This window comes from Abramis brama (genome assembly GCF_963993115.1).
Source record: "Abramis brama genome assembly, chromosome: 9".
Taxonomy (NCBI): domain Eukaryota; kingdom Metazoa; phylum Chordata; class Actinopteri; order Cypriniformes; family Leuciscidae; genus Abramis; species Abramis brama.
Genome location: NC_139971.1, coordinates 30132998 through 30156459, shown reverse-complemented (window position 1 = coordinate 30156459; position 23462 = coordinate 30132998). Strand labels below are relative to the sequence as shown.

General features: G+C 37.6%; 1 protein-coding gene across 2 annotated transcripts in view; it reads right to left on the bottom strand.

Annotated features, from left to right (window-relative positions):
* Positions 1-16744: 16744 nt before the first annotated feature.
* The window catches only part of tmtc2b (transmembrane O-mannosyltransferase targeting cadherins 2b), a 105474-nt gene continuing 98756 nt past the window's right edge, over positions 16745-23462 (bottom strand). The window contains exons 11-13 of one of the 2 annotated variants that reach the window (XR_014607688.1): positions 22914-22977; positions 18606-20178; positions 16745-18001 (exon numbers count right to left, since the gene is read on the bottom strand). Coding sequence is in view for 1 of the 2 variants with exons in the window: in XM_084124120.1 (XP_083980246.1) it covers positions 19999-20178; positions 22914-22977 (244 nt within the window). In the remaining variant the exon portion in view is untranslated. Of the gene's footprint in view, positions 18002-18549; positions 20179-22913; positions 22978-23462 lie in introns of those variants that run through there. The other variant, XM_084124120.1, reaches the window with a different exon arrangement.

Sequence of the window (23462 nt, the reverse complement as noted above, 5' to 3'; positions counted from 1 at the left end):
TAGTTTGTTCTAATTGGTTTGTTTAAACACTACATATAAAAAAGAGGACACTGTTTGATTATTTGGGGGAAAAATTGTGGGGACAACTTGTTGACCAAGTTGTTTTTTCCCCACAATTTTTCTAATCCATCCAAATCTCTGGGACAATATTCACTTTCATATCGGTCAGAAATGACCCAAAACCACTAACCTTCTAGAACTTCTTGGTAGTCTTCCAAACCGCAAGTTCGAGTACCTTCCTTCGGGATTCCTATCATAACTGTCAAAAACTTCAGAAACACACTGGACCCCGTCTTTCTGAACCCATTTGTAAATAGGGTCCCAACCCCGAGCAGAGTATTGAATTACCGGAGCGAGCCTGCCAGGATGAAACCTACACAGGTCAGCTACTGCAGAGGACCTGTGTGTGCTGAGCAAAGCCAACAGTGTCAAAACACGGTAAGACAAACCTCTCCGATATAGGTTCTGTCACACTTATGCATCCACCCACCGGTGTCCCATTTCCAACATTTGAATTTTTGTCCCCTATGAGCGTCCAAACCTATTAGCAACATTTTGCACTCCCTTTCGTCACGTTGCCGTAGATTCTGTGGGACCTGCCGAGGGTGCGCACAGCCTTCCAGTGCTCCAGTTTTGCATGATGGATGAATCCAGTGGCTGCTTGGGACAGGTCTTCTGCTATAATGGCTCCCTAAGGACCCCAATCAGCAATGACTGGAGCTCAGTGGATAAATAATGAGCCACAGGGCCCCGCTAGACCCACTCTGGGGGTCCAAGAAGGTACCAGCAGCACCTTGTGGTACAGAGTCAGCAGTCTGTTTTCAGCAAGATGATATTCATTGCATTAGGGGAGGGAGAGTCAGTTATAAATATTCCAAACATATGCTCTCTTCTGGAAATAGAGGCCTACCTGTCATTCCGTACACACTCAGAAAGTAGCAAAATCCATCCTGAAGGGTAATGTAAGGTGTGTTGGCTTCACTTCAAACACCACATTGAAATTCTGGTGGTTTGTGTGGCTTAAAAGGCATCCGAAGGCTCCACTGAGACGTTTATGTAAGGTAAGAAAGCAGTTCTGTAGCATGAGGCTTTGAGTGATATGTTCTTTCAATCTAGAAAAAACAGGTGTTGGAAGGTAAAACCTGGAATATACAGCTTAAAGTTGGCATGAAATGGAAATACCCCTATTCACTCTATTATCTTAATGCTTTTTATTTATCTTATTGTGAATGATTCATACATGCGTTTAATTTTTTTTTTTTGATCTCTTAACTTTCAATCATATGCCTGGTTTCACAGACAAGGCTTAAGCCAAGACCCAGACTAAAATTAGTTTAATCTTTGTCCTGGGCAATCGAGACAACACACAATTACAGTCCACCATACAGTAGCACTCATATACAGCACAAAAGAAAACATTAAATAACACTTCCAAATGTCACACCTCAGACACTGCACTGTCAATATTTGAAACCGGCAAAGAAGCAGGCTGGGAAGTGGATCCAAGTGTAGGTTAGATTTATTAAAGTGCGAACACAAAGTAACTGATGAAAACAAATGAAAACACAGAACAGGAGGAAACAAACCAGGGAATGTCCATTCAACAACTGACAGAACAAGTGAAACAAGGGAGATAGAGATACACAGAGTCGGCTATCTTGTCCGAAGACACAGGCATGGAGGCGGCCATCTTTTCCAGAAACACGTGTGGGGGCGGCCATCTTGTCCGAGGGCTCTGGAACGGTGGCCATCTTGTCTGAGGGCTCTGGAATGGCGGCCATCTTGTCCGAGGCCTTTGGAACGGCGGCGGCCATCTTGGCTGAGGGATCATGGGATGGAGTTGGTGTGCTTCCCACATACACAAAATAGCCATGGCCATGATGATCAGCGCTGTATCATCCAGAGCTGACTCAGGCACAGTGGCCATCTTGTTTGAGGACTCTGGAACGGCAGTCATGATGGGCGGAGGCTCTGGGAGGGCGGAGGCTCTGGGAGGGCGGAGGCTCTGGGAGGGCGGAGGCTCTGGGAGGGCGGAGGCTCTGGGAGGGCGGAGGCTCTGGGAGGGCGGAGGCTCTGGGAGGGCGGAGGCTCTGGGAGGGCGACCTTGACGTGAAGCTCAAGCTCGACAGGCTTGACGTGAAGAAGCTCTGGCGTAGGAAACATGACAGGAAGGTACAGGAAACACAGGACTGCTGACCATCAGAACTGGGCATGCTGGTGACTGTGATGGTCCAAGCTCCATGGCCACTGGAGCTTGCTGGGTAACATCCTCATCTACTTCCCTGACAGTAAAGGAGGACCCACTTAACAAAAGAGCATACTCTATAAATTGTTCTAAGATTAGGTCATTTACCCTTCTTGGCAGATGTGATTTTAACAGAAGTGGTTCATTTAGTCCATGACAATAGAAGTCTTTCAGAACAGCATCCTTCCAGTTGATACCATTGGCTAAAGCACAGAATTGAGTAGTGTATTCCTCAATGGTACAAATACCTTGACAAAGGAACAAAATCTCTTCTGCTGGATCCATGTGTGTGGTCAGTCGTTCTGTAGTATTTGAGACAGGCTGGGAAGCGGATCCAAGTGCATGTTAGATTTATTAAAGTGCGAACACAAAGTAACTGATGAAAACACACTACAGGGAATGTCCATTCAACAACTGACAGAGAAAAAGTGAAACAAAGGCCTATATATACACAGGCAGACAAGCTTAACAAGATAACAAGGGGGCATGGCTAAGAAACACCTGGGGAGACTAATCAACATTAAATGTAACAAGGAACTGCAAAACATGGAGCAAGACATACAAGTCCAGGAACACAGGCTGGAATCATAACAATATTGCACTATATACACCTAAAACATTACTTTACACATCTACACCCCACCCTCTCCCACACACACCCATCATTACTTATTGTTCAATAATTGAATTGATAGAGGAACTAAAGAGAATTTATACCCAACTTGCAGGTTGATACCCTATACCTCCTGCCTGAGGGCATCAGCTCACACTCTTTGTGAAGAATATGGCTTGAATCACCAATGATTTAAAGGCCCTGCTTCTTTACAGTCCTCTCAAATATCTCCTGAAGAGAAGATGGGGCAACCATTATTTTTTTTCCAGCTCTTCTAACCACGTTTTGAAGTTTAAACCTAAGTTTAACAAACGGGTCATTAAAGCATGTTGAGATACCATAATATATGATAAATTCCATAGCTGCTCTGTACAGTAACAATGATACTCCACTTGATGAGCCCAACTGAGAATCAAAGTAAATCCCATGTTGTTACCTGCTCAACTTCCCCCTTATAAACTGACACTATAGGCTATGATCACAAACAGACCTCGGGTCAAAGATCATTTCTTTAGTTCATCATTCATCATCAAATTGTGCTCCTCACACCACTGCACAACCCCTTCTATCTCAGACTTATACATAACAATATCTGAATCTTTTGTCAATAAACTGAGTATGGTTATTTGTATGCTGGCTTCTAGAATTATTTTTTTTATTTTTTTTTACAGTATAAAAAGAATGGGGGAACTTACACAGCCTTGATGAATGCATGTTTTAGCTATCTTAACTCTTTCCCCGCATGCGTTTTTGAAAACAGTTGCCAGCTATCACCAGCGTTTTTGCAAAAAATTCATGGCCCCTAGAATATTTTGTTAATGTTTTGAATATCTGAACATGCAACATATCAAAAGAAAGAACAGACTCTCTGCTTTTAAACAAAAAAAAACTATTTATTTTAGCTTCATGCATTCCTTTTTTATCAACACTTGAATGTGGGTACAACTTTTTGAGCAAAAAGCTAAGAAAAATGCATTTTTGTCAAAGACTACATCCAGATCGGATTCAGAACGATGATCAAAACATACATGGAGTAGATCGAGTCCATCAACACCCCTAATGCTTGCACAGTCCTGTCATCTGCCATCATGGGTCGACATTTCAATCAGTACCATTAGGAAGTTTTGATTTATATGCTGTATATAAATATAAATATATTTACCACGTATGTTGATGAACGCGTTTGAAAAAAAAAATGCATATGATATGATATCGCTTGTTTCTGCGTCTTCGCATGTGTTTTGATCAGTAGATTCACTATTCTTTCAGAAGATGTGTAATAGCGCCCCCTTCATAACAGTGAAAACACGGAAGGCCGGAAATTTCCGTCACAGTAACTGGTCCAAACTGGTTGTTGGACAAGCCAACCATTTTCCAAAAAACAGCTTGACCACCTGAAGCTGGTTAGATCAGCTATGTTTCAAAACACAGCTACCATCTTGAGTTGAATTTTCCAGCAGGGAAATTAAACATTTTAAATGGAGTGAATGTGGCACAAGGATGAATTTCACATTTACATTTGGTGTAAGCAGATTTTTTTTTTGTGGTCATTCAGGAAATGAGCCCGATTCCTATACATCTTGGCAAAAGATTCAATTACACTTAACAGATGGTTGGGAACGAAAGGAACCAACGAAAGTGGCCGATGCCAGCATCCACATGCCAGTAGTCTATATTTCTCAGAGCAACGTTCCTGAAATGGAGCATGAAAACCAACAATATTTATGAGGAAAAAGCACCGCTAAGCATGTTCAGTTGGTGACATACAAAATGGAGCTAACTACTAAGTGTTGAAATGCTAATGCTCTTATGCTCTCTGTTAATGAACAAAAGCTGTTACAGAGCTAAATGAATGACAAAATTCATAGCTGTGTTGTTTTGTTAAACAAGGTTTTGCATTAATTCATCTTTTCTCAAGGGTTGCTAATAGTCAAACTGTCTGCAATTCATCTGAGACGCTAAACATCACAGAGCAAGAAAAATTACTCTTCCTACTATCATTATTTTGTGGAGGCCTACATTAAGTGCATTTCATATTCACCATTTTTCATTTGATAAATGCACTCAAATGCAGACTTTATAAAAAATGTTTTGTTTCCTAACAAGCCTAATGCCCAGAGCTGAAGTCTTTCAGCTGCTACGCACTCAGAAAATGGCTAATAGTGCTTTACAGTGTGATCACATAAACAGTGATATTTCATATTTTATAGCATTCTATAATTATAATAATAATTAGTTATCGGAGAAATAATAATAGGCTATTCTAGTTTATCACTGTAACCCATCTTTAACATTAATATTTATTCATAGTGTACTATAATTGCAAACTTTCATTTCAGATATACTTACATGCAAGATATATGACTTTTCCCCCCTTAAAATAAATCATATGAGTATAGATACAAAATTGTAAGTTTGAAGAGGGAGGCCCATATATTGTGTATTTTTATTGCACCTAATCACTCAAGCTGCAACCTTACAACCGCAAGTCTAGAATCAACCACAACGTCTTTCATAGTGTTGTATTCACATTAGAAATACTATACACTTAACAAAAAGTTCCAAAATGTAACATGGTTTTAGACATGAATATGGTAGGAATTTAGTACCATGGTAAAAACTGGTATTTCTGTCTGATACTATCACAATACTTTTTTTTTTTTGTTAGAGTACATTATACTAATGAACAACTTGCATTACCGTCCAAAAGTTTTAAACTAATTAATACTTTTATTTAGCAAGGATGCATTAAACTTAAACTTATCCCTGTAACTATTTCAAATAAATGCTGTTCTCTTGAACTTTTCATCAAAAAAAAAAAAAAAAAAAAAAAATAATATATATATATATATATATCCAGATTTCCACAAAAAGGAGCACTGTTTTCAACAGTGATAATAATATTGATAATAATAATAAAAAAATCTTGAACACCAAATCAGCATATTAGAATAATTTCTGAAGGATCATGTGACACTGAACAACACTGGAGTAATGATGCTGATATTCAGCTTTGAATCACTGAAATAAATAACATTTTAAAATATATTCAAATAGAAAGCAATTGTAATAATATTCAACTATTACTGTTTTTTTGATAAAAAAAGCAGCCTAAAAATGAACAATAGTGTAGGCCTATATTTAATTATTTTGAGAAAAAAAGAACTATTACACATTATTAAAGCAAATGCAGTTACAAATTTGTGTAAAACAAGGTCATTAATTACCATATCAGAAAATGTATTACTTGGAACAAAATATATACGCTTTTGTCAGACGTCAAACTCATTCTTTTCCTTATTCTCATTTCTATATAACGTATATCTAAGAGTGGGGACACATCTAACCTTGAAGAAAGGCACAGGTGGTACAGCTCTCTATTTATATCTCATTTACTGTCAATACACATTGAAAACCTCATTATATTGTGCACCGAGTTTGGATTGAAAGGTTAATAAGCAGCGTGTGTCTGGGGGACAAATCCATCTCAGCACTTCAGCAGTGTCCCTGGACTATATCCAATCCTTCTTTGTATTGATCTCCACATGTCTTGTTGAGAGATCTGCATCCATTTGTGGGCCTGTAACTAATTAAACCTGAATACAAGCACAACATACCGACCTGCCCACACAAACACTGAGCAAAACAGATGTGAGACTCACAGACAATGTGACACAGAAAGAGTGTGAGAATACAAACAACAATTTAGTTTGACAGGGTTGTCATTCCCTCCTTTTTTGTCCTTGTCCTCTATGTCAACTGATTATAACTTATTTTAAAAAAAAGACTCTTGGCCGAATGGCTGGTTCCTATAATTTAGATGGACATTTTGGGATGGCAGTGGTCTGGGTTATATCGCTCACTCCTCATTTCACACACAGTGTGATTACACCCTCCAACACCATTCAGGCCTGCTGCCAGTGTGGGGCATTACGATGTGACATATAGCCATTTCCCCCTTGAGATAATCAATTTGTTACCTTAATAGGGTGCTAGACAAGACTTACAGACAGCTGAGACATGCTCTACAGCAATATCTCTCAGAATCACCTGTGTGGTGCATGTCCTGGCCACCATAACATCTCATAAGTGTGTTAGGATTTAGGAATTAAGGCAGAATAAGGGATAGTTGACCCCAAAATGAAACTGGACATTATTTACACATCCTTATGAAGCTTGTTTACACCACAGGATAAAAAGATAAGGTTTGCAATTCAGACTTTTTTCATGCAAAGGCAAGTTGATAACTCGCAATTCTGACTTTATTCCTTAAAGGCCGTGTTGCAGGGTTAATTTTTCAACGAATTTGTGCAATTTGCTTGTTGGCAATAAACATTTAAACTGTTATCCATTGTATTTTATGTTGTTGGGTATCACAAAACGGAATATAATACGAAAAAGTAGGTACTATCTTACAGCGGTTTGCAACGATTCTCCTTTCCCCCACAATGCATTGCATTACGTCACCTTGGGGAGAGAATTTACCAAAACCCGCCTTGAGAGCATTGAGAGTGACTAGAGAGACGAGTAGTACGAGAGTATTCAGATTATAGATAAATAGATAAATACATAGATATAGATAGATAGATAGACTAGATATACAGATAGACAGATACATATAGATAAATAGGCTAGTACAGAGAGAGGCAGACGGCCAGCATAACGTTAGCATAGATAGCTAGCAGCTAGATAGATAAATAGATATAAATATGGGTGTATGCTATCTTCAGCACAAACGGATTCAGGCAGCATGCCTCAAATCCTGGATGCTGAGTGAGGCACGTCACATCTGGTCGCGGGGCGAGCTCCTCGACCAGCGACCAAAACGCACTCACTTCCCTACAGCACAAGCTTTCCAACGCAGTTTCCATGGGACGGCACCGCCCACACAAGCACCTGCCAAACACAGCGACAGACACGCAGCGGCTACGTTTGCAACAACATTTTCACCGGAGGAAGAGATAAACGCTTAGAAACGCCCATATAGCTAGCATGATGCCTTCTATTTCTAGATGACAAAGACAAAGTTTACCAGTACTACGAGTCGACACTATGACAAAGGTTACCGGTACTTATCTGAACTAACGTCATGATCACTGCCACTAGATATAAAGAAAACGTTGATTTTTCACTCGGTGCTATTCAATGACAGTAAAAAAAAATGTGTGTCATTATTGTGCACTGCTGCTCCGTAGACTAGCTCCAGTGCTCATTGCTGCGTTGCTAAATGATAGCAACTCACCAGGACACTTCACCAACTCTCCACTCATTCTCCTCGGACCATGCATTTAATTGGCTTTGACGGCCATCAGTTCTGGGCAATTCCTCATTTGCCCTCATTTATTTATTGCAATGGTGAGATATAAACTCGCAACTGGAAAAAAAGTCAATTGCGAGAAATAAAGTCACGATTGCAAGATATAAAAAATGTGATTTGTGCGATTAAAAAGTTGCAATTATCCTTTTTTTTGGTAACACTTTATTTTGATGGTTGAACATTCTGTTGACTATAAGTAACTTTGCAGCTACATGTCAACTAGCTCTTATTAGAGTATTAGTAGACTGTCTGCTTAATATCTACTAACTCTTTATTGTGATGGTCCTCCAACAGATATACTATACAGACTATAAGTAACTTTTCAACTACTGTACATGTCAACTTGTTCGAGCCCTAACAGTCTACTAATACTCTACTAAAATTCTAATGAGAGTTAGTAGACATGTGGGTGCAATGAGCCAACTGAATGTTAAAGGGACCATCAAAATAAAGTGAAACCTTTTTTTTATTCTGTTGAAGAAACAAGCTTCCATACATCTTTCCAAACCCGTAACCTTTTTGTCCATATGAAAGTCAATGGGCTTCAATAATGTTTTGACCCAAACGTTCCTCAAAATATCTTAATTTTGAGTTCCGTCAAAGAAAATAAAGTCATACAGGTTTTGGAACTACATGGTGAATAAATGATGACATCATGTTTTATTTTTTGGGGAACTATCCCTTTAGGAGAAGGTTTTAAATATTTTGTGAACTTTGGAAGATCATATTCAACCAAAGATTTCCAGTTCTTAACAAATAACATTACAAACACCTGAGTCAATATTCTATTGGCCACCAAACTGGACCATTGTTTCCAAACTGCGTTTAATACATGGAAATTAGCTTGCATTCTTACGAAATACCCATGTGGATCAAGTTTATGATTAATATTGGTGCACAGGAAAAAACAGCGTGTATTATCATACAGTCGAATCAGATTATCATTGTGCTGTTGCTTGCTCAAATGTTGCATCATTCAGTTGGGAAGAAAAATTACATGCGCATCAAGACGTCAACTTGATGAATTGTAGGCCGCTGAAACTGCTTAGGTGACGTCTATGTAAAACGCACAGCCAGTGGACAGAGAGTCATCTTTACACTTCTGACCTGAAAAAATACATAAAAAATTCTGTGACAAATGTACAGTTATATGCCAACAAAACATGCAATATTTGCTATGCATAGCCTGTGTCTGGATGACTGGTTTCCCTGGTGTAAAATTATAGTTATCTCGGTAATTATTATTGATTGCTCTGACAAAATGCACATCTTTGTGATCAGGATGCTTAACTAAATGACCTCAGCTTGATTTTCTCATGATCTCAACGCAAGTTCTCTTGTGATTATATCATACCAAGATAACAACTTATTTATAATAGAAGTTCTATTTGCAAGTTACTTAAAATGCTTAACCAGTATATAACAACCGAAACGTTAATAATTGTATTTAACATTATTTAATAAATAATACTAAATACTAATACTGAATTGTAAATATAAAATACATATGCAATAAATATAGAAATATATTATAAATATAGTTATTACGTTTTATCTGATGTTTGTTCTTTTGCACCACAAAGTAAAAATAAATATTTTCTAAATCGTCTTTATGTTTTTATTATATAAAATACAGAATAATATATTATTATTACATGTTTTGTACATTACATTATATTTTTTTTAATGTTATATTTAACTGGTTAACGCATTTACAATTAAGCATCTTATGAATGGGACTGCAACATCTTATATGCCAAGAAAAATGTTGAGATTATAGCCTCGAGATATTGAAGAAATCTCTTTTGTGTGTATGCATCCAGGTTCCAGTCTAATGCACAGTGAATCATTTTTCTTGTATTATGAGATAGTATGTTTACTATCAGTCACACCTCAAAGGCCCACTGAAGTGCCTTGAAATGCGCAGCATTATTCAATGTGTGGACGTAATTTCCACTGAAACATGAAGACAGGGCGGGACAAATAGCCCCTCCCCTTTTTTTATGCCGACTCACGCATATGATCCGCTCTGTGCCATCGTCTCTACATTCGCCCCAAATGGAAAGCATATTTACTGTCTGAATCATTCCCTATCCCCTATATAGTGCACTATGTGCCATTCACCATGTAGAAAATAGTAAATGTGTGAACAGGTGAACGATTTCAGCCGCAGCTTCTGCGCCTATTTATAATGTAGGGGGCGGGACGCTTCAGATTCTAGCATTTGATTGGACAGAAAATCTGATTACAAGCTGAAGTGCAGCGTGATGTCATCAAAATCGTTGAGAGACTATATGTTTTGAATGCTTATATCTTTTAAAAATACAAATTGTGTCATTGTTTTGGAACACACTAGCTTATATAGATAACAGCAAGGCTAACATATTCATACTAAAAGTTCAATTTTGATTTCATGGTGACTTTAACTATTATAATATACAGCTCTGCTACTACATACCTGTCATCTCTGATTTAATTTCCTTCACGCTTCAGAAAACTCTGTGAAAAGCCTGAAAGAGCCGAAACCAGATTGTTGGGTTTAGCATTTTGTGCACAATACCCCATCTGTCATGCAATAACATCGGCTATTGGGTTTAGAGGCAAAGGCTTCCATGCGTCACGCACCGTGTTGCCCTCAAAAGATACCGTGTGTCTGCCCGAGGCTGCTGGAACCGGCCAGCCAGATCAAAGGCCCAATAGGTTGTCTGCACATTCCTAACAATATTTGCTTGATAACAGCTGGCAGATTTTCTATATAACAACATAATAAGAAAAAGGCGCTCATAAGGAAACGGTAAGCTCCTCTTCTTTACCAAAGAGTTCTCTTTATGCAAAAGGCAATATTGTAATGATGAAGTGGGTCATGAAAACAAGAGACAGATGTTTTGATTTCCTCCATCGCTGTACATGGTGGATCAGAGACTTAATGCCTAATCAAAAAGATCAAAATGCGCACTTATTGATAAAGAGACAGGAAATCATATCGCGTGTGATGGATGGATGCCTGTGTCCTATGAGATTGTTGGTGAGATTGATCACAATATTAAGATCGCTGAACTTTGGGTCAAGGCAACGAGCCAGATGAACTGTCAAAGCTGGTGAATGTTCGCAGTTGTACTTTCATAGGTGTTCATTTGGGAAAGGAGGGAACGTAGCACATAATCATGCGACTCTCTCCAATCTTAATCAGTGTTGAAACAACTTGATAATGGATGTTAGTGAATGACATAGCAACCGGTTAACATTGCTGTACACTTTAAAATACTCTTTTAAAAAGTAGTTGTTACGGAAATAACATATGAATGAAAGGTTTTTAGACACTTAAATCTGCAATTGCAATTAAATGAAAATGTATTATTTTTCAAATTTATGCTATATTGTCTGATCTTGAGTGCCTTTTTTGAACCTCTTAAGTATATTTTTGTAATCTTTATCTAAAAATATTATATTGAATAATACAACAGTTAAAATACAACAGTTGAGAGACCTTTTATTTCATTGACATTATATTGTCTGTAGTAAGAGTTTTTTTAAATAAAGCTTTAAAGATTTAAAGTTCACTAAAATGGCACATTTGGTACAGTTAAGCGCACTTCTTTTTCATAAGGGTGTGCAAACATAATCCAAGTAAATGTAAATAAAGCTGCAATGCATATACTACGTACCATTAACAAATATATTCAAACCTACTTGCTTTGCACCTGTAACATTCTTTTATAAACATTCTGCTTATAAACATTCAGTTTATAAGCAAGTAACATATACATTTACATTGCTTAACAGTACCACACACACAAAGGCTTGTTTTGGCAGAGAGCAGAGACATTTATATTCATTTGTGTTATGAACATCACACAGACTTCCCTCTAATGAATCTTATTAGTACATTAATTGCAGCTGGATCATGGATAATTATTACAATGATTAGTTGAGCAGGCACAGCTGCAAAACAAAGGCCTGCAGATAAATTGTGGAAAGACAGAACAAAATCCACAAACCTAACCTGCTAACATGCATTCTGCAGAATATATCATCTATACTATGCACAGTATGCAAATGTTCCTACTACAAATACCTGCTGCTGAATGTGCAGCATACAACATAACACACTGTACAGCTTACTGTATCCCACAATGCAATGCACTCAACATCAGTGCGCGTGACACAAATTTCGTCACCAGAATAGTACATGCACCGCACAATTTTTCTAAGTACGCGCAGGTCGCACATGCGCATTGAATTTGTTTCCCACTAATTAATTGTTCCACAAGGTGGCAAAGGTGCGTTCACACCATGTCGTAATTACCATAACAATTCTGAACTGTAAAAAGCCTTCACGTGCTTGTAGAACTTGTAATTACAACGTGTAAACTTGTAATACCGCTGTACCACCTGACTACTGCGGATTTAAGATGTGTTCTGCAGTATGACATCAAAGTACCGTGAGCAATACCACTCCTGTCAGCAAAGAACAGGAAACTGAGGCTACAATTTGCATGGGCTCACCAAAATTGGACAATAGAAGATTGGATAAACGTTGCCTGGTCTGATGAGTCTCGATTTCTGCTGAGACATTCAGATGGTAGGGTCAGAAACAACATTGAAGCATGTAATCATCTTGCCTCAAGGCTGCTGGTGGTTTAATGGTGTGGGGGTTATTTTCTTGCCACATTTTGGGCTCATTAGTACCAATTGACCCTGCGCAGGGAGTTTGATTGACAGACGATCTGACCAATCATAATCCGCCATCCGTTGAATCTGCCATTTTTGTCCAACAAAGCAGTCAGGAGAGTTAGAAGATTTATGTTGGTGGATTAGAACTTGAAAAACGGAGTGTACTGATGTCTTTCCACGGCTAAAGCAACATTCCTTCTTATGTTCTTTCATGTTTATTTGATGCTATAAATTAACTAGAAGGAAGAGATGATCGGTTCACGAGCAGCTTTAAGAGGCTCTACAGCGATCTGTCACAACACATTAAAGAGCCACAAAACGGGATTTATAGTTCAAATTTCTTAAAAAAATGACAAAATTTGAAAGTTGAGACTGTTTCATATCAAAAGTAACTTGGTCAGTCCTGTCTGTCAGCACCTTGTCATTGTCCTCTTTGCTTCTCGATGTATATTTCACTGTGTGAGAACATGGTGTGTGGCGTGAGAGCGGCGTGGCTTGTCGGACATAGCAACAGTAATTAAAGGGGACGGGTCTTTGCGAACGGTCAATTGAGCATTATTTAAAGCAGCATTATGCAGCTTTGCCGATTTCTTCGTTGTTTTCTCGCTTTTTGCTCGCGGGTTTCTCTATAGAGCTCCCCCTACAGCTTCGGAATAAATATTTGACAACACTGTCGTCAAAACTCGTTGGCGACTCGCCCCCCTACCATCTTCTCCCGCTGGTCCTGTGCATTTGTTTTCAAAGAAGCCGGCGAACGCACGGAGCCATGTCCACTGAGGTATGTATGATACACAGAAGGCCAGCATATAAATGTTTAGATAGTGTATGTGTGCAGTGCCGTAAAGCAATTCGTTACATCGCGAGACCTGATATCACGCGATACTTTCTGACGCTGCGGCCGATGGCCCGCCGGCCCAAAGTTGCAAGTGTGGTTTTTCCGCTCACAGGCGCTCGGGGGGTGCGAGAAGACCACCATTCAACCCGAAAACAGTCATATAACCATTCCAGTGACTCCGAAGCTGTTCGGTTAAGATAAAAAAGTTACTTAGTTCACCTTTAAACACCACAGCCTAAATGAGTTGCAGACCATGTTCATCCCTTTATGACCATCTTCCAGCAGGATAACACACAATGTCACAAAGCTTAAATCATCTCAATCTGGTTTCTTGAACATGACAATGAGTTCTCTACACTCAAATGGCCCCCACAATCACCAGATCTCAATCTAATAGAGCACCTTTAAGATGTGGTGGAATGGGAGATTCACATCATGCATGTGCAGCCAACAAATCTGTGATGCTATCATGTCAATATGGACCAATATATATTCCATAATCTATGCTATGAAGAATTAAGGAGGTTCTGAAGCAAAAAGGGGGTCCAACCTGGTACTAGCAAGGTGTAGCTAATAAAGTGGCCAGTGAGTGTATTACATATATTGCGGAATTATTAGGAGTAGTATGCAATTCTGGACGTAGCCTTCATTTTAAGATTTTAGGCTATATAACAGAGCCTTTTTTTTTTTTTTGGCTTGAGAAAAAGTTTGAGAACATGGAGCAAGACTGCTGAAGAATTGAGAGAACTGTGAAGTACCTCAAGGTATACATCATTGGCTTTCTGGAAAAATCCGTAAATCCTGGAAAGAACAGCAATGCGTAAGAAAACAGAGTTGTGCAGTTCAAAGACTGCACTGTTTCAGTTGAAGCACTTTTCACACCAGTCTTCTGTCTGACTGTTGCTAGCTGAGATACGAGACACCTGTGTTTTGTAAAGGACATGAGAAACATGTAGCGGACATGCACACAAACGCCTTACACATTTTAAATCAACAAGGCCTCATAGTGTGATCAGACGTGAGAAAGGGCCATGGAGAAGAACGTGAGATACATACAACACATGGCTCAGTTTCTCATATCCAGGGTGGACGGCTTCTGGCTGTCAACAGGATAGTGTGTGTGGAGGAGGGGCGAAACACGTGTCCCAGATGTGAATGTCAATGTTTACATTACATTATTGTGCCGCAAGACCAAATGCTCACATATGAATGACGCATTTGATACATTTGCAGGTCATACTTCTAATTAGATCTTCGCATTTTGAAAAACGGTAACTGGCTTTGTAAAAATCTCAAGTCCATCATTCACTGTAAAGGTAAAATCATAAGTTTGATGGCTTAGAAAAGCAAAAGTTAAATAAAGTTCTGAAAGAACCTGTAACGTTATAAGTAAAAGCAATAATAACAGTGAAACTTGTGCAAACACAAAAAAGAAAAAAAAAAAAGAAAAGAAAAAAGTGACAGAACAAGCTGAAAACTTATTATTGAATTGGTATTTTTTTGTAAGTACAGTATACAAATACAGCAAAAACAGTAATGTTGACTATTATTACAATTTAAAATAAACAAATTTTAAATGTAATTTATTCCTGTGATGCAAAGCTGAATTTTCAGCATCATTATTTCAGTCTTCAGTGTCACATGATCCTTCAAAAGTCATTTCAAATATGCTGATTTTATGCTCAAGAAACATTTCTTATTATCAATGTTGAAAACAGTTGTGCTGTTTAATATTTTAAATTTTTCAGAATGGCATTTATTTAAAAAATAAATATTTTGTATGATTTTAAACTATTTAGGTCTGTAACACTTTACAATAAAGGTTATAATTGTTAACATTAGTTAATTAATTAAATACCATAAACTAACAATGAACTGTTTTACAGCATTTATTGTAAAATACTACTATAATGCACATTTCTACATATATTGATACACTGATGAATAATCATCAAAAGTACACTTATAAATTAACATGAAGCTAGGTTAATAAATAAACTGTGATACCTAATGCATTAACTAAAGTAAAGCAAAAAAAAAAAAAAAAAAAAACCCTACATGAGAAACCTACTTGAAGACTGGTTACTATGGAGACAATGATGTCTTGGCTCTGTTTTAAAGTTTTTATGTAACCCTAAAGAATTGCAGCTATAATATTCAGAACACTTAACGCTATCTGTTATAGCCATTGTTCAAAGCATTACCGGAGCACAACATTTGAGTTAATAATGACTTTAAAGAAAACAAGATGAAAGGGAATGGATCACAGACTTTTGAAATGTTTATATTCCAACGATATAGAGTCTGGAGAAGAGAGCAGAACACCGGGTACTTTATTGTGGAAAAAATGTGACATTGGGAAAAGTCTTATCTGGCACATACGTCAGTCTTTATACAAAAACAGAAGAAAGGCTACAAATCTTGATCATTTATACAAATGCACTGTTCCAAAAAATATTTTTTTTTTCTTCTTTTATTGAGTAAACTCGTTCTCTGCTCTGAGAGCACCAACCGCGATATCACCATCACTCTCAAAATCCCTGAGGAAAGACAAACACACTCACGCCTACAGGTGCAGGTGTCTTAGTCGTGTAGGTCTGCATTGTGTGAATCCATATGAAAACTCATCTTAACAGACACACTGGGTACAGCTAAAAACAGCACAGTATCGATGCAGTCACAACCGGTACCACTAGAAACTACTCAGATAACTTACACTGTGGAGGACAGACAAGACACAATCACGTTACGACTGAGACGAATACAAATACAAATGGTTTACTATGGTAATGAGGAATGCACATCCTTTGACAACATGGGAGGTTTGTTATTCCAATCTTATGCTACTCTCTGCTATATTTATATATATATAAAACATGATGTCCAACATTATTTTATATATAGTTTATTTCCCTAATCTGTCTAATATTCATTAATATTAGAAAGATCAGACTGTATTGAGTTATTATTTGCATTTGAGTTTAGTAACTTTGGAAGGAAAAAGAAGACCACAGAAGTAGAGAAATGTGAAGAAACGATCATCTGAGAGACCATCAAGATGAATGCATGACAAATTCTGGGTTTATTCCCTTTAAAATGCTCCCTTTACACACGTCTCAGTGAAACAATGGATGAGTCAGTTCAGCGCAAAAATATGTTCTAAAAAAGGGCATCTTGAATCAGAAAGTTTTAATACACTTTTAACATAACACAGAGCCAGCTGTTTTCTTTCTTTTTTCCATCAAGACAAACACAAAAAGGAATAAGTTAATACTGACTCAGCTGTCCAAAATGTCATTTGTTAGGACTTTAAAGGGATAGTTCACCAAAAAATGAACATTCTGTTGTTTATTCACCCTCATGTCATACCAAATACATTCGGTTGCTTAATTCCATGCTGTTGCAATGAATGGGAACTATAATCATAAAAGTGGTTTATGTAACATTCCTATATTCGTTCCTGACACAAAGCTATCATATAGCTTCAGAAGATGTAGAATATAGCGCATGAGTCGTATGGACCACTCTTATGGTGCTTTTTTGAAGCTCCATTGTAAAGCATGGAAAACATTTTCCACATTTGTTTTTCTTGAGTTTCACTGAAAGAAAGTAGGTCATGTGGGTTTTAGGGCGAGAAGATAAAGACAGATTTTCATTTTTGTGTCAGAATTCGTTAAAAAAATGGAGAGAAGGCTGATATAAAAAAAAATCCTTCATAAAAATAGTTGGGATCACCAAATAAGAGCACCAAGTTAAAGATCAGGAACATGCACGGAATAAAGACTATCATGAAACAAAGTAATCGCTGAATGAACTAAACAAGTAATTCGCATATCGTGATTCTGGCTCATCGTTTTCTGTTTGAGCAACAACATCATACTGTGTAATGTGTCATTTTATATATTAGGCTCCATTTATACACTCAAACATAGAAGAAAATATTAAACCAACAATACATATAAACAATCCCTTACAAAACTATGGCTGTATATTGTTAGATAGGTACAACAAGTAAACTTATCTGTATTTGGTTAGGAGTTACCAGTCAAAACTTTGCATTTCTGGTCTGTTGAACCAATTCAGTCAAAAGGACATTACCAGCAGAAGTAGTCGATGCCCATGGTCCTAATGTTCAGATCTAATAAACACTACCGTTCAAAAGTTTGGGATTTTTTAAAAATGTTTTTGAAAGAAGTCTCTTAAGCTCACCAAGGACGCATTTGATTTGATGCTGTAATTCTGTGAATATTATTACAATTTAAAATAAGTGTTTTAAATTTTTATTTATTTTAAAATGTCATTTATTTCTGTGAAAAGCTGAATCTTTAGGGCCCGTCCACACGGAGACGCGTTTCGCTGTATACGTATACATTTTTTATCGTATTGGCGTTTCGTCCACACGGATCCGGCGTTTTCGGAGACTGAAACCGCTATTTTTTGAAACCGGGTCCCAAGGTGGATAAATCTGAAAACGCCGCCCTTGCGTTTTCGTGTGTACAGCCAATCCGTACATTTTGTGAAACGATGATGTCATCACACCAAGCGTCAACTAGTCAGACACCGTTAAGTCACAGCAACTACATTTATGGTTTTTCATATTGTTCAACAAAGTTCTTGATAAAAAAAGAAAAAAGAAAAGAAAAAAAGAAGCTACTGTGCCTAATATTATTGCTGTATACAGCGCGCAAGGTTTATGCGCATGCTTTAAGTCTTCTTCTCTGTTTTTAGTGTATGTCTGTGGCAGAATTACAGCGCCACATACTGGTCTGGCATGTATACTACATCGTTTTGAGTCGGTTTCAGTGGTTTCGTGTGTACGCAGATATTTCTTGAGACGACGCCGTGTTTACGGAAATTTTTTTTTTGAACGGGGAAAAAAACATATCGGATAGGGAAAGCTCTGGCTTCGTGTGGATGTGGCCTTAGTGTCACATGATCCTTCAGAAATCATCATTCTAATATGCTGATTTGGTGCTCAAGAATCAGTTCATGTTGAAAACCTTTATGCTGCTTAATATTATATATTTTTTGTGTAAACTGAATAGAAAGTTCAGAAGAACAGCATTTATTTGAAATCACTTGTGACATTATAAATGTCTTTACTGTCACTTTTGAAGAAAGAAAACTTACTGTCCCCAAACTTTTGAATGGTTGTGTAACTGTGAATAAACTCACTCTGCTAAATGTGATATTCTAACAAATGAACATTTTTCATCCGAATTTGTATTAGTAACGCAACAAGGAAATCAAATCCGCTGAATCTATGTGTTACAGAACAGTTTTATGCAAAGTAAGGCAAAATTTGCAAATTCAATTCGCTAATTTCCTTCAGGCTACATAGCTTATCGAATGTTCCTTTCCTGTCATTTTTGGCAATATGCAGCAAATGGATCCAATTTCTTGATCCCAGAAGTTACCGACCACTAGTTATCTTGTGTTGTGGGCGTGTCATGTCTGGATTGACAAAACGTTGATGGAACGTGTAAAAAGCGTTCGCTAAAAATTCTGCATCCCAAACCAAACTTCACATATTATCTGTGCTCATATGTACAGTGTCATTAAGGGTGTGTTCACACTTGGCAGGTTTGGTTAGATTAAAATGAACTCCGGTACACCAGGACTAAATGTATTCTTTTATTTTTTTGGTCCAGACCAAAAGAACCAAGAGAACCAAACTAAAAGTGTGAACACACCCTAAGTCTACAACCTTACAAATCAATCATTTTGACACAACTGGCATTTGTTTTTACAGTTAGAAAGACTTATGACATGTTTGGCCTATTTACCTAATTATTTTGATGATGTTTAGACAATATGATTTGTGTTTTTAGTTTTTTTTGCATCCAGGCGTTTCAGTCAGCCATGATGTGCTCATTAAATATTAATGATTCCAATCATATGAATGGAGAAATGACATTTAAATGTACTGTACATGCAGAGTATAGCCTCATGGGGGTTGTAGCACTCTCAATTCCTTCTCAGTCTCAGGGCAAATATTGCCCTTCAAGACTATTAAGCATTGACTAACTAATTAACATCTAATCTATCATGAGACTTCAAGTATGCATCTATGGGCCACTTCAAGTTAAGGACTCCCGACACGTCTGAAGAGCTCCGCAGTTCTAGATTGTTCCAGAATGTCTCAGTTTTACCAGACGAAGCCGCTCTCGCATGCTTAAGCATCCCATGGGTAACCCAAGTTTTTGAAGATGTTCTTTGTCAGCCCTAGGATGTCAATTACCTCATTACTGAGAGCTCAGAGAGAACATCTCCTTTACAACTTCAGAGAAGCTGTCAGATTAAATGTGTCCAAGTCAAGGAGCCATGGTCCTTAAGCCCTGTTTTTCCATGATGTTCCACAGTTTCCGCAGGTTGGACTGAGTGATGGTATCGTCCGGTTTCAGTTGCAAGGCTCGCAGGTAATTGGCCTCCGCTTCTTGGAGTTTGCCATTGAGATGGAGAATAGCTCCGAGGTTCATGAGGGCTGCGGGATACTGTGGGGAAAAAAACACCAGTTTAAGGAAAAAGTCACTTTAAAAGTGCAGTCACATTTACTGTTGTTCGACATAATTTTGCAAGCGAAATCCAGTCATTTTAATAGGAATTTGTGCGATTGAGAGTTTGGTGAGAGGATGAAATATTTCACCACGAAGATTGTACTCATTCAAGTTGGTCATGTGAATTTGCCACGCAGAAAGTTGGTTGGTTTGAAAGTGACTTCAAGCTGTTTAAAATTGACCTTTTTTGGCATGCAAAATTTCACTAATGTGACTACACCTTATGGAAGCAAATAATATTGTTTGCATGCTTATTCTAAAACAAACCAAGGTTATAGCGAATCTTTGGCATTTTGGAAACGTTTTCAGGTTCGCATGTCCATAAATTTAACCAGAAACTCTGTTATTCTACAGTCTATAACTCTCCTGGATGCACATCATCTATTTTACTTATGTCAGGGTTACATGAGTGATGTTGAATGCATCAGGCTTCAATGGAAACAATATGTTGTCTACGCCAATTCTTCTCACATAAGGAGATTTCAATAGATACATAAATCAAAATGAACCTTAACTAAACCCAGCATACCATGAGTTCTCACATGGACATACACAAACACATTTGTTGCAGAATTTCAACACAAATGTTTTTAATGTCTAAAATATATAATTATAAGAAGTTACTGTGATTTAATACAAAACCATTTCTGCTTCACTTGCCACCTCTGAAGGGAAAGACTTGTATATTATCTAACTCTCACGAGAGTAAAACTTACACTAACTGACTTTTTAGGCCAGCTGCCATGGTTTCCCGCACGGAAAAGTAGAAAGAGACGATCGTTGTAAAATTACACAACGTGTAAGTAATATATTAGCACTATTTGACCCAACACAGAGAAGTCAAACCTCAAAACAAGACTGAGGGACAAATGAACTGCAAACTGTGGCATTAACTGCACTCAGGTGACACGTATACCTTCCTCTCAAAACCAAATATATTCAAAGACATATTCAGCCACTGTTTCACTATAGCTCCAAGTATCCAAGTACACTGTAAGAAAAAAGGTACTGGTAATTTTCTGCCAGGACATTTTCTGTTAAGTTTAAGGACATTTCCTTTAACCCTAAAACACAATACAATGTGCAATTAAAAATATGGGTAAAACATCTGTGTAAAATCAATAAAAAAATTTGGTAACACTTTATTTTAGTGCCCTTGTTACATGTAGTTACTATAATGATATCTATAAATTATGCATAATTACAATTAACCCTAAACCAAACCCCTAACCCTAACCCTATAGCATGTAGTTAATTAATTTTACTCAGTACTTAAATGTATAATTACACTGAAACAAGGACACCTTAAAATAAAGTGTAACCAAAAATTCCTTCATATATTAACACTGTACATTTTGCTGGCTATTTTAACAGACAGTTTTTAAAATGTATGCATTTAAAATGTGAGTTTGATATGACCAAAAATATGCATCATTGTATGATTAATATATAAATACATTCATACTTTGGTTTAAATTGTAAAGGGATTATATTATTATTTAATGAAAGTTACTTATCTAATTTTACCCATTTTATTTTAAGCCAAAACGAATAAAAAATAAGTTGATTTAAAAATTAAAAAGATTAATATCCTTAACAAATGGTAAGTCTGGCATCAATGTAAAAACATCTTCATATTATGTATCAATTAAATAAAAAAAAATAAAGTAAAATTTTACCTAATTTAAGTAAATAAAATGGACTTAAAAGTCAAGCCAACTCTTACATGTGCATATTTGTGTTTGTATACTTTTGAGAAGGGTGTAACGTTTGATTGTTCACCACAATATAGAGGCTTTCTAGATACTGTCAGGTGAGAGGAAGTGAGCAGTGAGGGGAATCTGCCCCGCTGTGGCCTCCAGAAGTTTCCTGACCTCTTTCCTTCCTCTTCATCCTACACTCTAACCGCACAGTATCCCTCACAACACTATCACGGCATGCAGTCACAGCATCAGCAGTACCAGATGTGGAAAGGATCTTGGGACCTTTGTTGAAACAGCTGCTAAGGAGACAAACATCCCTAAAGACAGTGCAAAAAGTCCAGACACTGTACAATACTGAAATAAAGGTGGCATTTTTGAGATGGGGTAAATGTAGTTTAAGTGCACTTCAAATTAATTAAACATTAGCGGAATAACTATATTTAACATTGGCTGACGCTCATCAAATATTCAGAATATTCATTTAGCTACATTTAAAACAAGTCATGCTTGCCGGAATTTCAATAATGATTCTGTTCATATATTACCTCTAAATGCCGTCAAATACAATAGCAATGCAAAATAAAACAGTGGCTTGAGTTTAGGTCATTTTTTACTTTATTTTCAACCTCACCTTTCCATTTTTCCATTTTACACTTCTGTGTGGTTTACAAGGCAACTTCCTTTCAGGCAGCTGCACACCAAACATCAAACGCATTCACATATTCCAAAGAAATCAAACAACTGTGTGTTTTGCAAACCTCACAGCGCACGTTTCTGACACACTGCGTCTCTTTAAAGTTTGAGACTGATGCTGTGAAAACAAACCCCAAGACCGCCAGCAGAGCTTGTACAGTTGGTCGCTGATACAACTTATGGGGGATCAGTTGAGTCACACCAATCAATTAAATTCAACCACCATGTGTGTGGATGGCACATGTCCTATATGAGTGGGACTGCATGCTTACTTACATTGGGTCTCAGGCTGGCTGCTTGTCCGTAGTACTTCTCAGCAGCATCATTGAGGCTGGCTTGCCTGAAAGAGCACATAAACATTGCGTGTTACTTCATCCTGTCGCACAGGTTTATTGCTGGCCATCAAACCAGGGATCATTTGTTGACCAACTTTACTGCCAAATAGAGATATACAATTTTTGAGCAGAGAAAAGTGCCCTTATTTCTCAGGTCATGACCTACAACCTACTGGATGCTCTTTGAAGATCTTTAGCTTCTTTACAACCTAAAGGTCTTGTTTTTTTTCCATGTAAAAACACCCCACATGCATCTTCTAGCTGCTTGTACCTGCTGGTAGCAATAACTTCTTTGAGAAGTGAGTTCAATATGGAGACAATGACCGTCAGCCAAAGACAGGCTGGGTTGTAATGATGAAAGAGCCGAAGATTAATGATAGAAGACCGCTTTTCTTATTCTGGCCAGTTTTATAGACCCTCCTTCATCCTCAACAAACTGTTCTTGCTGAAAAGAGCTAAGGTTAAACGTTTCAAGAAATAGCTTTTTATT